The 16,559-nt window shown below is 50.6% G+C and overlaps 6 protein-coding genes across 6 annotated transcripts; 3 read left to right on the top strand and 3 right to left on the bottom strand.

Moving 5' to 3' along the window:
* Window positions 1-271: 271 nt before the first annotated feature.
* Window positions 272-1,082, bottom strand: PFICI_12092 (GTP-binding protein rhb1; the record flags this gene model as incomplete). Its single annotated transcript, XM_007840673.1, has 3 exons — window positions 272-640; window positions 723-862; window positions 1,028-1,082. The coding sequence occupies 3 exons, from the start codon at window positions 1,080-1,082 to the stop codon at window positions 272-274; spliced, it is 564 nt and encodes a 187-aa protein (XP_007838864.1).
* Window positions 1,083-3,117: 2,035 nt separating this feature from the next.
* PFICI_12091 (uncharacterized protein) lies at window positions 3,118-4,954 on the bottom strand (the record flags this gene model as incomplete). The annotated part of the gene is made up of 2 exons (XM_007840672.1): window positions 3,118-3,688; window positions 3,750-4,954. The coding sequence occupies 2 exons, from the start codon at window positions 4,952-4,954 to the stop codon at window positions 3,118-3,120; spliced, it is 1,776 nt and encodes a 591-aa protein (XP_007838863.1).
* A 787-nt stretch (window positions 4,955-5,741) lies between these two features.
* On the top strand, window positions 5,742-6,290 carry PFICI_12090 (putative proteasome subunit beta type-2; the record flags this gene model as incomplete). The annotated part of the gene is made up of 1 exon (XM_007840671.1): window positions 5,742-6,290. One exon carries the CDS (start codon window positions 5,742-5,744, stop codon window positions 6,288-6,290), a length of 549 nt encoding a protein of 182 aa, XP_007838862.1.
* Window positions 6,291-8,878: 2,588 nt separating this feature from the next.
* On the top strand, window positions 8,879-11,087 carry PFICI_12089 (ATP-dependent RNA helicase ded-1; the record flags this gene model as incomplete). The annotated part of the gene is made up of 2 exons (XM_007840670.1): window positions 8,879-9,087; window positions 9,224-11,087. 2 exons carry the CDS (start codon window positions 8,879-8,881, stop codon window positions 11,085-11,087), a joined length of 2,073 nt encoding a protein of 690 aa, XP_007838861.1.
* Window positions 11,088-12,315: 1,228 nt separating this feature from the next.
* On the top strand, window positions 12,316-13,040 carry PFICI_12088 (uncharacterized protein; the record flags this gene model as incomplete). The annotated part of the gene is made up of 3 exons (XM_007840669.1): window positions 12,316-12,318; window positions 12,378-12,571; window positions 12,635-13,040. 3 exons carry the CDS (start codon window positions 12,316-12,318, stop codon window positions 13,038-13,040), a joined length of 603 nt encoding a protein of 200 aa, XP_007838860.1.
* A 566-nt stretch (window positions 13,041-13,606) lies between these two features.
* On the bottom strand, window positions 13,607-14,567 carry PFICI_12087 (uncharacterized protein; the record flags this gene model as incomplete). Its single annotated transcript, XM_007840668.1, has 3 exons — window positions 13,607-13,920; window positions 13,997-14,301; window positions 14,380-14,567. The coding sequence occupies 3 exons, from the start codon at window positions 14,565-14,567 to the stop codon at window positions 13,607-13,609; spliced, it is 807 nt and encodes a 268-aa protein (XP_007838859.1).
* Between the last annotated feature and the right edge of the window lie 1,992 nt (window positions 14,568-16,559).

Genomic DNA, 16,559 nt, shown 5'->3' with positions numbered 1-16,559 from the left:
AATATGTACAGGCCACCTGTGGTCATCAGTCTCGGCCCTCTCTAGAATACCAACAAGCCAAACAGAAACAAGCTGGCAACACGTCAAGTCCAGCGTAAAAACAAAAGCAACTGAAGCCTGACCCCTTCCGTGAACACCGGTATCCATGTGCCCATAAAAATCTTCATCCACGTCTATGATCTTCGTATCCTTCCGTGATTGCCACTCGGCCTTCTTTCTCACATGTTCCGTGCCCTCTATATCTCCCTTTGCCGGCCCTCTCACTCTCTACTCACATCAACTGGCACTTTCCGCCAGCCGGGGCCTCGCCGGGGTTGGCACTCTTTTCAATCTGGGCAATGAGAACCTCAAAGGCCTTGCCAACGTTTTCGTTGTACCGGGCGCTGGCCTCGGTCCAGCCACAGTTGTACTTTTCCGCCAACTTGCGGCCGTCCTCGGCCGAGACCTGGCGTTGTTCGGGTCGCAGATCGCTCTTGTTGCCTACAATGACAATGGGCACCCAGTCCGTGCCCAAGTGGTTCAGAATCTTCTCCCTAATGACCTGAACCATTTCAAACGAGGGCAGAGAGGCGACCGAGTATACGAGCATGTAGCCGTGGATGCCGATAAAGTGCTTCGAGTTCAAGATGCTGTATTCATCCTGGATGGCGAGGGCGCCGAATTAGCTTTCTGCTTTGCCACGATAAAAACGTCCCCAATGCAAAATAGAGGTTGAAACGTACCTGTCCAGCAGTGTCGACAATCTCTGTAGCATAGTCTTGTCCCTTGAACCGAATCACTTTACTAAAGGTGTTTTCAATGGTTGGGTAGTAGCTTTCGACAAAGTGGCCATCGACGAATTGGACCGCGAGGGAGGATTTGCCTGTTGTCAAGGTCGCAAGGTCAGCAATTGGCATGGTCCGTCTTGCGCATATTGGCGATCGAGCGTTTGCACACTTGAGGCATGGTCGCAAAAGGAAGAAGAGGCTTCCTCTCGATGCTGAAAAATATGTTTCTTGTTTATTTTTTGTTGTGTATTTTCACTGACCGACTGATCGACTGCCGACAATGGCGACCTTTCTCTGCTTCGAAGGTGCAGGCATTGAAGGATTTGAGAAGCTGGTTGTGGCCGTAGGCAGGTAGAGTTTGTTTGGAGGGGTTCTGTTGAGATGTGTGTGTGTTGTCGGCCGAAATGCAGAGCGGGAAGGATTGAGTTTGGTCTGCACAAATAACAGATATAGATGGATAGCAAGTAAGCACTGCGTAAAAGTGCAAATCGAGCAGGTAGACAACAAGTATGAAGAGCTCCAACTGGGACCTCTTTTTTTTTTCTGGAGTCGTGCGTTGACAAGGAGGGACGAGACTCGAATTAATATGGTTATGACGTAGGAAAGTTGATCAATGATCGGGTTGCGGGAAGATCGATTGATTGATTAATTGACAGGATGACTGACAGTTTATGTGAGGGAGGAAAGGGGCGCCGGTCCGTTTAGCCTATTAAACAAAAGATCCTGTTCCCGCGAGCTTGATTACTTTTTTTTTTTCTTCCTCAAGGGTCTCGGAAAGGGATTTTTGACAAGAGACTACCAGTACCTTGCTTATTATGACCACTCACAACGATGATACTGAAACCTTTTGATCCCATTTGGGTAGTAGAGTGGATTCTGGCATCAAAACTGTGCTTTGGCACCTGACCTCAAAGTCCCCTGGCCTGTCCAGACTTTGGAGACTTTCTCGGGGTCTCCTCACTGGAAACTTAGGTGCATGTTAGGTGCCTAAGCTGTCAAGGCTGTGCATCTATCTGTGGAACTACTCATGTAAGGTCAAGGGAAAAGAAAGAGGAGCAAGAGGAAGAAGAAGCAAAGCTCATCCCCGCCATTTGCCGTTTTCTTGCCATTCCAAACTTGACTGACATCGCATACTCTTGCATGCTTGTTTGCAGTAGTCCATGTAGCCATGGTTCATGGTGTCTTGCAGTCTTGCAGTCTCAACACACGGCCAAGCCGACATACACTATCGATAAACGATAAGAAGACTCCGGAGCAGCCTCCGACGTGCCGCAGCATGCCTGAACCTTGGATATACAATGTCTTGCTTGATCATGCTACATTAGAATTGGTTCTTGCAGTATATACTGTATACACGCATGTTATGTAAGTCCCCCAGCCACTCCATGTTTGGTTTCGTAGACATTGCAATCAGCGCTTTATCAAGTACTGCGGATCGGGTCATGACTCGTGAAAGATCAAGTTGAAATACCGCCACGATAATGAAATTGCTTTTCGGTTGTGAAAACGGTGGAATCATCCCTTGTTGGAGATATATTCAGCCAGAGAAGGAGACCTCAATTGTCCCCTTTGCTGATATCATCTTCGCATCATCTTTTCAACATTCGGTATCCCGTGTCCAACAAGATGGCACAAGACTCTATCTGTCTTTGAGCTGGCATATCTTGCCATTTATTTGTTCTGCTGATGGATTCGTCGTTGCTTGGGGGCATACAAGTGCCGAATTCAACCCTTTTATCCCGTCCCTTGGCCAAGAGAAACATAATGAGACAAAATCTAGGATAACAGTACTCTTGATGAACTAAATTTGTCCTTCTTGGCGAGTTAAGAACACTTTTCGCGGCACCGTTTTGATGATTCTTATTTTATACGTGAGACAGTGCTCGGATGGAAAGGCTGATGGAGTATAATTGCTTCCAGCCAATGGGCGTATTTGGCTACAGTTTTCACTGCTCAGGAACAAACAGATTTCTCCAACCCATTCTTGTCTGTCCGTTGATGGGTTCCTAGCCTTGAAGCCGTCTCAAATGCTAGCAGCCGTGCTTCAAGTGCAGGAATCTGCAGCATGGGTTTTCGTTTCGTGATACGGGGCGGATATAAAGTACTGTCACACGTTGTCAATAAATGCTCCTCGTAGAATGAATTGCGCCAGTCCCAACATCTGGGGACGTTGAGGTCACTGCAGGAATACTGAAAAGAGTTGAACGAATTTTTGACTTGAATTGGGTATAAAGCTGTGATGACCACTGGTACCACCTAGATGGTTGTGGTAGGGCCATGTTCAGGTGCAACTATCGCTGCCAGGAGGGCTTAGATGCTCTCTTGCCCTCAAAGGACTCCTTGATCATCATCATTGTGTAGCCTTATCGCCGTTGGTCACAACCGACTTGCCCAACTTTGGGATTTCATATACCACAGCACCGTTTCTACCTCCCTGCACCTTTTTCCACTTGCCTAACCTGTGGTCTTTGCCCAGGGCTGCCACGACACACAAGCCGTCTCTACCGCGATCACCTCTTTCAAATACCGACAAATCATTAATGACTCCCTTGACGACCCAGGGTTCGCGGCCTATTTGGGGGCCATTGTTCTTCTTTTGATCGTCAGAGTCCTCGGATACACCATTGAACTCTGGGGAATCTCTCGAGCTAGGCTCGCCCAAGTTGCCAACAGGTAGTATTGACCTCTTGTCGTCGCTCAGCTTCCAGACTTTGACGACACCGTCCCATGATCCAGAGAGAATCACATCCGAGTAGGGAACAGTCCTCAATGCAGTAATCCACCGTGGCTGAGGGGGTGGTACAATACGAGCATCCGGAACTTCCTCTGCAGATATTTCTTCCGGCTTCAAAGCCGGGTCAAGGCCATGCGCTTGAGGCATGACATAGAGCGGCTTCTTCTTTGCCAAACTCCAAAGCGCACTGGAACACACGAGTCAGTTGGGAAATTTCTATAGCAAAGCAATGGTTCCACACGACTTACATGCTTCCATTATCAGATCCAGTGACAAATAATTCTTCATCAATCATGGATACACAGTCCATGCTGCCTTCGACAGCTAAAGATCGAGGATCAATGTTTGGTAATCGTTTCTTGTCAATGGCGCCGCCACCTCGGAATACGAGTTGTGTCTCTTCTACCACCTTCCACAGTCTGGCTGTTCGGTCACGAGCACCAACAGAGATGCAGCGTTCAAGGGCGAGGGCATCAAGATCCACAACTTGGTCGGCATGACCAAACAGCGTCTCTACGTATGCCATGTCGTCGAGACTCCAAACCTTGACCGTCCTGTCTTTTGATGCCGAGTACAGTTGATTCGACCCTCTCCGAAAGACTAGAGCTGTGACGGCGTCACGGTGGTGTGTCCATGCCTTGAGAGGCTTCATGGTGTTGGCGTCGTAAACGCATAGACGGCGATCCGTGCCGCCAGTGACCAAGAATTTTCCATCCTGTGATGCAGCAATACATAGAATCTCGCCAGCCACATGTCCTTGAAAGTCCTTGTCCTTTGATTTGGAAGGCTTGATTACGGCGACTTTTTCTGGTCGTTTCTTTGGCGGCGCTTGCTTCTTGGGCTTTTTCTTGGTCTTTTGGGGATATTGATACTTGGGAAGATCTTGTATCCTCCACTTGATTATGGTCCGATCCTTGGAAGCTGTGTAGCAGAATGGAGCGCACGTGGTGATATTGGTCGTTGTTAGAGTATCGGCTCGAAACAGGCAATGTGACGCCTTATCAGTAGCCAATTCGTCGGCAAGCTGACGGAAAACCTTGCCCTTGAAGACGGCAACGTCCTCCTTTAACCGTTCGGCAATAATATCGCGATCGACGTCTTCGGCATTGAAGCCTACGGCCATTTCCTCTTGCTGCCGTACGCGCTCCAGATATCGCTCGGCGAGACGCAATCGCTTCTCTGCGGCGGTTTCGCCCTCCCTTTCCGAGTCGGACCCAGAGTCCTGAGCCTCCTCATCGTCGGCCGCAACATTGTCATCCTCGGAATCGCTGCCAGAGATTGACTCGTCATCGCGTTCTTGCCGCCTGTTTTGAGGTGCGGCTTTCGGCGGAGCTTTGGTTGCTTTGCCAGAGGGTTTGCCCGTGCCTGCAAATCGTTTCTTGGGGCCGTCTGCAGTCGTGGGAGCCTGCTTGCGCTTCTTCTGCGCCCCGGGCACGGTGAAGAAAGACGACATACTGATCACAATGGGTCGTGGGCTGTCTCCCTGTTCTTCCTTCTCTCTCTCGTCTGCCGCAGTCGAACCCGTTTCTACGCAGCAAAAGTGCTACCAGAAAAAAAGTTTGGATCGACTCCAAGGAAAAAATTACCGATAACGATAGCGGGACAATTGACAGGGGTCTGTTCTTTTTTGGCTTCCACCAGCCAGAGTACGCTGCGGCGCTGGGCTAACTAGGTTGTGGCTGCTCACCTCTAGCGCTGCAAGTGCTGTGGCTCAACCTCCGACCCCCGACTCATTGTTCATTCGGGTGCCATCCCCTGCTAGGCACCTTCTTGGGGGGAGCTCCAGTTGGTGCTTGCCGCCTCGTCCACATCTGCCAGGCTGAAAGCTGCTGCGCGTCAAGAGAGCAATCGACGTAGCGCATGTCCATTACGCTCGGAAGGCTGGAGCTCGTCTTCAATCAACACATTCCTCTCCGTCAACCCCCATTACTTTCCCCAACGACAAGCTCAATTTTTTGGCAATACGGCGCGCATCTGATAGCCAAGGGAATCAAGACATTAATCGAATCCATCCTTGATTACCAAACTTGTCGACCTGTGAAGCTCAAAGCTTGGTGCACTCACCCCGAGCTACCTACCACGTTACCCACCAACCCTCGAACGACCATTTGACAGTTTCTCAAGATGTACGTCCTTGTCCTGAAGCAACTTTACATGTCCATACTGACTACTTGAATAGGGAAGTTCTTCTAGGTATTACCGGCAAGGACTTTACTCTGATTGCCGCTTCCAAAGCAGCAATGCGAGGAGCTACCGTCCTCAAGGCTTCAGACGACAAGACTAGACAGCTCAACAAGCACACACTGGTGGCATTCTCTGGAGAGGCCGGCGACACGGTGCAATTTGCCGAGTACATTCAGGCCAATGCTCAGCTCTACTCGATGCGCAACGAGACCGACCTATCGCCGACCGCCCTTGCGCACTATGTCCGTGGCGAGCTCGCTCAGAGCCTCAGATCGAGAAAGCCGTACAATGTGAACCTGCTTCTTGGCGGCGTCGACCCCATCACATTGAAGCCCAGTCTGTTCTGGTTGGATTACCTTGCCTCGTTGGCACCTGTACCCTATGCCGCTCACGGATACGCACAATATTACTGCCTGTCAATTCTTGACAAGCACCACCACCCCGACATCAGCCTAGGGCAGGGCATCAAGCTTTTGGAGCTCTGTACAGATGAACTGAAGCGAAGGATGCCCATCGACTTCAAGGGAATGACAGTAAAGGCTGTGACAAAGGATGGAATTGTGGATATCGAGTTCAACGATGACAAGATAGTCAAGAGCGCTTAAGAAGCAAGTGCGGACTAGCCAGTCAAGTGTATTATACCGAGAGCAAACACGAGCATCAGAGCGGCTTGGGAACCAATTCTGAGCTGGGGGTAATGCTCTCATGGTGGGCCATGGATCCCAATTGATGAATTCACATGACTATGATCAGCTCGTTTTTCCGCTATACTCTTGTACAACCTGGATACACGGTGCCTCGGTGTGCAAACTTGTGATGCTGCTAATGGACACCATATGGAGGCACAAGGTAGTAGCCCAACCCGCCCTTTGCCCTCAATTTCATGGATCTGAGGACTCACTCTCCGTGACCTGTGCTCTGAATCCAGTTTCTATTGACGGGTGATGTGAGCAAGACCCTCTCGTAAACTAGACGAGCTGTGCGTAAACAGTTTCTGCAACAGTTTTCGATAGACATATTTCAAGAGGCAAATGTGTATAGTCTCATGTGTCTGAGTAGAATCAGTCTTTGGGACATCGGGCATACAGACATGATTCGGGATGATTGCTAGCAACAACTGGTTATAAACACCCATCATATACCACACAAGATGGCTCAAGTGCCCAACTTGTCTCTACGTGATAGTAGGATATAAGGGTTACCAATTACGCCTTGTGCCTCCCTGTTTCATCAATAGCAAGATGAATTGCGTACTTGTTATACAGGTTGTGGCCCAACCTCCCAGTAACTTGTACGTCTTCCCAGCGGTGAGAAATGGAGAATTCCAACAGCCAGTTGCTGCTCAAACAAGTCAGTCTAATGCAACTGGGAAAAGCATCCCATTGGCAGGGAACCTCCAAAACTGCAGGGGCCGTTTAGCGACCATCCGTCTACTGCTTCGGCTTCTCCCAGGGTCTTGGGGGTCTAGATGGGCGACGATATTTGCTGCCGGGCTGCCCATTAATATGCACGGGCAAAACCCAATGTCGAGTTATTATAGAACATGTCAAACTTTTGCAACGATCATGGCCCTGCAGTTTTGTACTTGGTCACATGGAAAGTGGGATTAGGTCAAAGTAGCTGAGCCTGACTTGAGAGTACTCTGCAACGGTAATACAGGCCCAAGCTCACTGAGTGATGCCAGGTCTGGGGGTCAGTCAGCAAGCACCAACCCTCTCTTGATGCCGTCATTGACTAATACCCACTGCAGATAATGTGAGACTGCCAGCAAGAACTAAACACTGGAGGTTGGATTTAACCCACAGTGTGTATTGTTCGATACATACCCGTGCATCGCCACGCAAATAACAGACCAACATGAAAGGTGGTGCAAGGACTCGGAGGAGGAGAAGGCTCCAAAGTATCAGTAAATGCAGCATTCTGCAATCCATACAGGTAGTTTGCTTTAGACAGTGTACTTGCCCGCAGTATGACACCACCGTAGGGACGCAGGTATCCTGAATGTGGGCTGCCAATCAGCTACCACTAAAAAATCAGTATTGCGTTTGGCGTTTTGGCGTTTGCAGCGGTACGTGGGCGGCGTGGGCGGCGTGGGTAGCGGAAGGCTGGAGAACCTCTCCACAATGTGAGAAGGAGGGTGGCCAAAAAAACCAGAGAATCCTAAAAGTCGCCGTCATCCTCCAAGCCTAGCAGAGCCCAGTCAGACTCTACCTCACTACTGCAGGCTGTAGTCATTTTCCTTCTTACCCTTTACCCGATCTGCGTGAAGAGAAAGAGTTGAGAGGGCCGCATACAACCAAGACTGCACAGCGCACGCACACGCACACGAGGGAGGCGATAGATTTAGTACACTTTCGTCCCTAGCGACCAATTGGGGTAGCCGAGCGCTGGGTTGTTTCCATCTAAAAGCACGCTAACAATTTTATCAAGCGTGGGTGGACAGTGGAATTCTCGAACCTGCCGGAAGCCCAGCCGCTAGAAAGAGGAAACCCCCCAAAGCAATAGGCCCTGTCAATGTACCTTGACGCTGCAAAACAGTGGCTGAGGAACCTGGTCAGCGTTTGAACCCAAATCTCTTACCACAGACCCGGTGCAGAGATACAAAAATCTTTCTGCCTCTCCTCATCCCACGTTGGACCTTTTTCCTTTCACCATCACCACACCCCCCCTTCTCTTTCACGAGACTTACACGAAACACAGTTCTGCATTTGTTGTCTTCCTTTCCTTTGCGAAAAAGATTGGTTTTCTTTTTTTCAAGTCAGAGGATCTCGAGGACCTTCATTAGACGTGATTTTAGAGCAGTTTTTTTTCCTTCCTCACGAAAAAGCTGCCCAGAGGTCACATCGCACAGTACAGTACACTACTACACGTAATACCCACATAGAGAGCCCTTGTGTGTCTGGAAGCTATTTTTTTTTCAAGTTTCCATCCACTCTCTTTTTTTTTCTTCTTTCTTGTTGTCGCCGTCCCTCCCTCGACCGCAGCAACAACACAAGAAAAAAAGTCAGGAATCCTTTTTCGGTGCCTGACAACTCTCATTTTTCTCGTTGAGGAACAATCGTTCTTTTTTTACGAGAATCTTTTAATCGGCTGGAACGAAAATTTTTCCATCCAACAACAAACGAATTCTGTCATTTCAGGATTTTTGCTCAACCACCACAACAACCCCCCAAGTCAAAAACAACCATCCATCATGGCTGATCAAATCAACATGGGCGGCCTCAGCCTGGCCGACCAGCAGCAGCCTCGCTCCTACATCCCTCCTCATATGAGAGGTCGCGTCGGTGGCGGCCCCGGTCCTGCTGGTCCTCCCGCTGGCGTTCCCGCTGGTGTTCCTCCCGTCGGTCCTCCTGGTGCTGGCCCTGCCATCAACGGTGGCCTGAACAACAGCGCCTGGGCTGGGTAAGTTCTTTCCTTATTTTCGTTGACTGCTCCATCGACTGTCTCTGCCAAGATGACAGTCGAGAGTACATGTCGACCTCCATGTCTCAATTCAATATTGTGGCGAGACCTTGGCGCTAATTCTCATCTCGAATAGTAACAACAACTACGACGCTCGCCCTGCACCCGGTGGTTGGACCGGTCCTACCCCCGGTGGCCCCGACTTCCCCCCTCCTCAGCAGCAGCAAGGCGGCCGTCCTGGCGGCTGGAATAACAACCGCCCCGGCTTTGATCGCAATGCTTACGGCAATCCTGGTGCCGGTGGAGGTGGAGGTGGCCACGCCCGTGGCTCTGGTGACGGACAGTGGAGAGACGGCAAGCACATTGCAGGTCCTGCCAACCCTCGTGTCGAGCGCGAGCTTTTCGGTACCGCCGACGACCCTTCCAAGCAGCACACTGGTATCAACTTTGAAAAGTACGATGACATTCCCGTCGAAGCATCCGGTCATGACGTTCCCGAGCCTGTCCTGACCTTTTCCAACCCTCCCCTCGACGACCACTTGATCCGAAACATTGAGCTCTCTCGCTACAAGATGCCCACTCCCGTCCAAAAGTACTCGATTCCCATTGTCATGGGTGGACGTGATCTCATGGCTTGTGCCCAGACTGGTTCCGGAAAGACTGGTGGTTTCCTGTTCCCCATTCTGTCTCAGGCTTTCCAGACTGGTCCTGCTGCTACCCCTGCTGCTGGTGGTGGTTACGGTCGTCAGCGCAAGGCTTACCCCACCTCGCTGATCCTGGCTCCCACTCGTGAGCTGGTCTCTCAGATCTACGACGAGTCTCGCAAGTTTGCCTACCGATCCTGGGTTCGCCCTTGCGTCGTCTACGGTGGTGCCGACATTGGCTCGCAGCTCCGCCAGATTGAGCGTGGTTGCGATCTGCTCGTTGCTACTCCTGGTCGTCTTGTCGATCTCATAGAGCGTGGTCGCATTTCCCTCCAGAACATCAAGTACCTCGTTCTCGACGAGGCTGATCGCATGCTGGACATGGGTTTCGAGCCTCAAATTCGTCGTATTGTGGAGGGTGAGGACATGCCTACTGTCCAGAACCGCCAGACCCTCATGTTTTCGGCCACCTTCCCCCGAGACATTCAGATGCTGGCCCGCGACTTCTTGAAGGATTACATCTTCTTGTCTGTTGGTCGTGTTGGTTCCACTTCCGAGAACATTACTCAAAAGGTTGAGTACGTCGAGGACGTTGACAAGCGTTCCGTCTTGCTGGACATTCTGCACACCCACGGCGCAGGTCTTACCCTGATTTTCGTCGAGACCAAGCGCATGGCCGACTCGCTGTCAGACTTCCTCATCAACCAAAACTTCCCCGCCACCTCCATCCACGGTGACCGTACCCAGCGCGAGCGTGAGCGTGCCCTCGAGATGTTCCGCAACGGACGTTGCCCCATCCTCGTCGCCACTGCTGTCGCTGCTCGTGGTCTCGATATTCCCAACGTCACCCACGTTGTCAACTACGATCTGCCTACCGACATTGACGACTACGTCCACAGAATTGGTCGTACCGGTCGTGCCGGAAACACTGGTCACTCCACTGCCTTTTTCAACCGTGGCAACCGTGGTGTTGTCCGCGAGCTGATTGACCTGCTCAAGGAGGCCAACCAGGAGGTTCCCAGCTTCCTGGAGACCATTGCCCGCGAGAGCTCCTTTGGCGGCCGCGGTGGCCGTGGTGGTCGCTCCGGCGGCGGTCGTGGCCAGGGTGCCAACCGTGACTTCCGTAAGTTTGGCGGAGGTGGCGGAGGTGGCGGCTCCGGCTTTGGTGGTGGCTTTGGTGGTCCCCCCAGCGGTGGCTTCTCTGGAAGCGGTGGCGGCGGCGGCGGCTACGGCGGCGCTCCTGGTGGTGGCTACAGCGGTGGCGGTGCCGGCGGCGGAGGTGGTTATGGTGGTGGCTACGGTGGTGGTGGTTACGGCAACCCCACTGGTGGCGGTGGTCAGGCCTCTTGGTGGTAAATTTTTCCACCTGGAGCGTCCATTCTCTCGACTTTGAGGAGAGTCTTTTCCCGCCCAGTATATGGATTGTACACGCTCCATTAGGCGGGCTTTGTTTTCAAGTTTCCTTTTGTTTGCTCTTTCCGGTTATTGGCATTTTCGAGCGCAATACAAGCGACATCCTCCCTTCTTCTGGTGGACGCAGACTTCCCCGTCCAACACTGGCGGGAACGAGTCCCACGATAAAGGACTTCGGCATTACGATAGACAGCATTCGTCTTTTGTTTCGGCTGCACACAACAACAGTAACGCATGATACCCATAGACGTCCTGACGACAGGACGACTTGCGAGAAACGCAGCTGCATGAGGCGAGAGGCGAGACTTTTCGACGGGGGACAGTATGAGGATGATGTCCTGGATGGAAAGTAACGTCTTATGCCTTTTACGAAGTCTATTTCAGCTATGATGTACTTGTTTTCGGCCTTTTTGAGAAGGGAGGCGTCACCAAGAAAAAAAAAGAAGATCGTTCTCTCATCACATAGAACGGGGTCTGTTTCGCTGCATTGCGATCGATCGATCTGTTAATGGCATACTCAACATAGACAAAAGTGGATTTCTCGGTTCTCTGGTTGATCAGCTCACGTGGTGGTGAGCCCATCATCGCAGGATGGAACCCATTGGAGGGCTCATGGACATAGAGACAAATGGTTTATTGTTCCCGAGGCTTAATGGACAACGAAAAGAAGAAAATTCAGGCGTCTGGCGAGCAGAGTTGTGGCTGCAAAGCCCATGTCAGGTCTTGGCAGGCATTCTGCATAGGAGGACGGCTGAAATGATGATGGCTCAAGGCCCTTTTGCACGGTTTCGTGCTGTGGTGGATAAAGCATAGGATGCTACCACAATGGACTGAGAACTCCCGACTAAATACAAAAAAAGTTCATTGCTTTCATAAATGTGTCTTATCGTGTAAAGTTACTTGTGATCTTGTAATTGCCGTATTGAAAGTTGTAGCTTCACTATAATGCCTCACGTGACAAGGCGTCGAGACTACAAATGTCAACCGCGATGGTGGGGATTTGGTGTTTCTTCACGTCATTCATTCCTGTTTATATTGAAAAACAATTTATACGTGCACTTTTCCCTCGCTTTTTATTTTACAGCGACCTCCGCAGCAAGTTGCCTCGGATTGAACGAGGTGCAAGCAATACAGCTCATCCATCTCAAGATCACCTACAAGGATCAATACAATGGTAAGCACATGACCAAACCACCAGCTTTTCAACTCGAAAGCTAAAATACAAATCATTAGCCACCAAAGCGCAAAGCCGCATCAAGTTCTGCTGCGGCAGCGCCCAAGGAACGTCAATCCAAGCTGGCCAAGGAACACAACATCACGGCGCGAGAAGAGGCCGAAATTAGGGAAGCGTTTGCCTTGTTTTCCGAACCCATGGATGGAGAAAAAGAGGGCGTGATACCGATTGATGATGTGAGGAGAGCCATGGTGTATGTTTTTTTTTTCTCTAAATCCTCTTGTTTCACTATTAGATTACTGATGATGGAATCTAGTGCCCTGAATATCCCACCGACCAAGGCCGAACTCAAGGAGTTCCTAGAAATCCTCGACCCAGACGAGGAAGGCCACGCACAATGGGAACCCTTTGTCGCCATTTGCGCGCTCAAACTGCACCAGCGAGATGACTCCGACGACGGAGACGAGGCCCACGCCGCCGAAGTCGCGGAAGCGTTTGCCTTGTTTACCGGCTCGGGAGGAGGACAACAACAACAAGAAGTCGGCACCGAAACCTTGACTATCGCCCATCTTCGTCGCGTCGCCATGACGCTCAAGCAAGATGTCCCCGAGGATCTGCTCCGCGACATGGTTCTCGAGGCAAATTACGGCGCCGGCGTCGGCAGGGGCGTCAATCGCAAAGAGTTTGAAGAGGTGATGCGGCGGGCGGGTGTGTGGAAGTGAACCACTGGGCCGACGAGAAACGAAAAGTACCTGGGGAGGATGATATCGACGACACACTTGCATGAATTTATTGCTTTACGATGGGCAGCGCAAAGAGTTGTAGACTCTGCCGAGCAATTTTCAGTCGAGGGCATCGTGGGCACCCACCACAACGAACGAGTCTGTTTAATTCATATCGTCGAATACCTTGCTGACCATGGTAAGGAATCATAGACATTAATTTCGACCACGTCTCATGGTCATGGGCAGTAGTTATGACGGCCAGGCTGCGATTGACACAGTAAATACCACAAGAAACCATAAAAGAAAGCACAGGCGAGTAGTCGGTCATCTGCGGACTGATGTATCTTAGATAGGGTATATTTTGTTCTCTTGAACCATGCTCGGGACTGTCTAGATTTCCGTATGTTCTTTGTTTTTGTTTTCTGCAGAATCGTTCCAAAACGCCAAGGATATGCTGTATATCTGAATCGAATGGTTTCCGTGTTTGGTCATGCTTTCAGCTTGTATCCTGAGAATCTCCTTCTGTGTAATTTATCCACCGTTTATCCAAACCAGGGCATCCTTCAAGCGTCGCTTGCTTCCGCCTCAGTCGGTGCTGGGACTTGGACCTTGGCATTGGCAGCAGCCGCCTCTTGTGCTCTCTTTTGCGAGTCTATCACGGCCTGAAGCTCGGGCGGTGCCTTGAAGCCGGCGTGTTCCGAATGCTTCTTGTAGAAATAATTGTCAGGACCCTTTGGCCGGAGCTCTTCGGGCAGCGATGTCAGGACGACTTCCAACAGCCCGTCGATTGACTTTTGTTTCGAGGCATCTCGGTGCCAGATGGAAATGAGGTGAGAGTTGAAGCGCACCGAGAGTCCGACTCCGCAGATTTGGTCTCCTGTGCAGAGAGACCATGTGAGCAATTCGTCCTTTGGACATGTAGCTTTTGTTCTGGGTTGTATATTTCGGCTTACCTTTCTCAAGAACACCCTCGAGTGTTTCACTAATAGCCATGAGTTGAATCCACTTCCAAAACTCACGGCCAGAGCTCTTGGGCACACGAAAGGTCCACGAGCCTCCCAGGATGTTGCGGCGGTCCTCCCAGATGGGCTTGTATCCCTCCTTGAACAGGTAGATGGACTCGCGCATCTTGATCTGCTCAATTGGGATATTGTTCTCGTACCGCCAAAAGTCGGCGACCGACTTGATCTCAGTGTCGAGCTGCTCGAGCGTGGCATGGTAATCACCATCTTCGGCCTTTTTCTGGTCCTTGGCCTGCCTGGAGGGAGCGAGAAGGAAAATGACGTATCAGTGAACAAGCTCGAGGCAACAAGGAACAAGAGGCAGGTGGGCTTACTTGTCAAAGTAGCATACCCAGACATGCTGTGTCGGCAGGCGCATCGTCTGGAACATGTTGGCCTTGGCGCCGGCTCGCTGCTCAGCCGGGGAGCTGACATTGGGCGAGCTGGGATCGCTGGCGCTCTGGGAAAGCGACGACAGTCCACTGGTGAACATGCCCAATCTCGGTCTGCCTGGAGCTGCCATCTTGTTTCTTTCCGTGTCTGTCCTGTTGTTCCTAGTCGAGTACAAACGATAAAGTAGACCCGGCGTGGAGGGAAGGGGAAGAAAGCTGGACGAGATGGATGCTTGTTCAACTAGACTTATAACCCGTCTGAACAAGACTGATTGTGCTGTGCTGTAATTTCCCGTAGGCCGTTCTACAGGGTATATAGCAAGCCGTTGGGAACTTGTAGTAGTGACCTTGTGAAAATATGTCCAGGTATGTTGTTGGTCTGTTAATCAAGGTGATGCAGTACCAGTAGAACGGTTGCCGTCGATCGAGGGGCTACCTAATCTCTCCACTCCACTGGGGAATGATACCTTGTAGATACCTAGTAGTTTGGTGGACAAGAGCCAAAGAACCTTGAAAAGATGGCGAGAAAAGAGAGAGGACAGAATCAAGAAACCAAGACAAAGCCCCCGACCCAACGCCCAAAGGAGTGAGTAGATCGATCGAGAGAGAAAAGGTGAACCGATGTGATGAAGAAAGAGTCACAGATGGGATTGACGACCCGTGATACGGAGGATACAGGTCAGGTATCACACGTTTCAGTGCATTGATTCCACTGGATTGGGGGGTCGAGGGGGAGCTGAAACAATGCCTACTGCACCCTTCTTGGCCAGTTGAACTCGCTGGAACACTTTCTTTGGCTGCCCCCAAAGGACCCCGCGCTCAGGGGGGTCGGATGTGTTGGACGGCCTAAACCCATCCACTACCAAGACGCCGTCGCCATGGCCCCATTGGTGGTGGACGGGCGGGCAGATCCACGGTCTCTGCGCTACTCTCAAGTGCTTGCATTCTTCGAATCAGATCCATCATCACGGTAACTTTTTTCTAGCTTTCCTTCTGTTAGGTCCTGTGGATTTGGATATCGCAGCGAACCGGACGAGAGCCCGGGCTTTCAATCGGCCCCCAGTAGCCCCCAGAGACCCCCCGGAACAACTGTTGTACGGTTCCCATTCGTTGACGATCGGCGGGTGCAACATGTAATAATATACAAGGCCTACCGCCGTGGGTCAGATCGCTGTCAGCGTTACATTTGGTTGCATCGTTTTTGGGCAACTTTTACGTGTTGCTGGCTGCTGAATAGCACAGTATATTCCAATTGAGCACGTACAAGTGGGCGGAAATTATAAAAATACGAGAACCGTGTCAATGTTGAAAAGTTCAAGGCAGATTTGACCCATTAAAAGGGAATAGAAATGCTGCGGGATAGTTTCGTCATGGTGTGAGCCGGACTTTTGCCAAGGTCGTCTACAGATTATAATCAGTCCCACCATCCCCATTCAACTACCAAGAAAGTAGACTTTCATGGCATGCTTGAATTTTATACCCGCCACAAAAGGAAGAATTATTCGATTGACTTTTTGGAATTTCAATCTGCGTCTTGGTAGAGGAACAATGTAAACTCAATTACACCTCAGAGTCTTAATTAGACTTTCCCAACGGTCATGTATGGCATGTGGCTTTTGACTTTTTTCTGGCAGCACGGAAGCTAGATTTTGACGTGTGTGTGTCGCCGGTAACCTTGAGTTAATATTTAATATTAGAAACACCAATGTATCAGTCGACATGACATGCGTGTTCACCAAGATGGGCGGATACAACACTGGCAATTGTACACTGGGACGACACTCGACATGTCCAACAGTCACACAGTATCACAGCATCAAAGACGAGAGTGTTTACTTATTGGCTTTTCTTTTCTCCATGGTCAAAATAGAGATACAAAACATTCGTGGATCGCAATAGGTACGCCCGAACTCAACTATTGACGAGCTTTGCAAGACCTCGAGATCATCCACCACTTATGCTTGTTCACCTGGGCCAGAAACCCCCAAACTCCATATCAACATGATCGGGTACAACATTGCCCAGTCATGGTCAGCGTCAATCGCAACCATTCCTCCTATTATGGGTCTTGCCCCATGTCCCAAAAACATAGCAAAAAAACAGTCCAGTATCTGGCAGTTGAT

The sequence above is a fragment of the Pestalotiopsis fici genome, assembly GCF_000516985.1.
Source record: "Pestalotiopsis fici W106-1 unplaced genomic scaffold PFICI_Scf_9, whole genome shotgun sequence".
NCBI lineage: Eukaryota > Fungi > Ascomycota > Sordariomycetes > Amphisphaeriales > Sporocadaceae > Pestalotiopsis > Pestalotiopsis fici.
The sequence above is the reverse complement of the archived record's forward strand: the minus strand, read 5'-3'. Positions and strand labels throughout refer to the sequence as shown.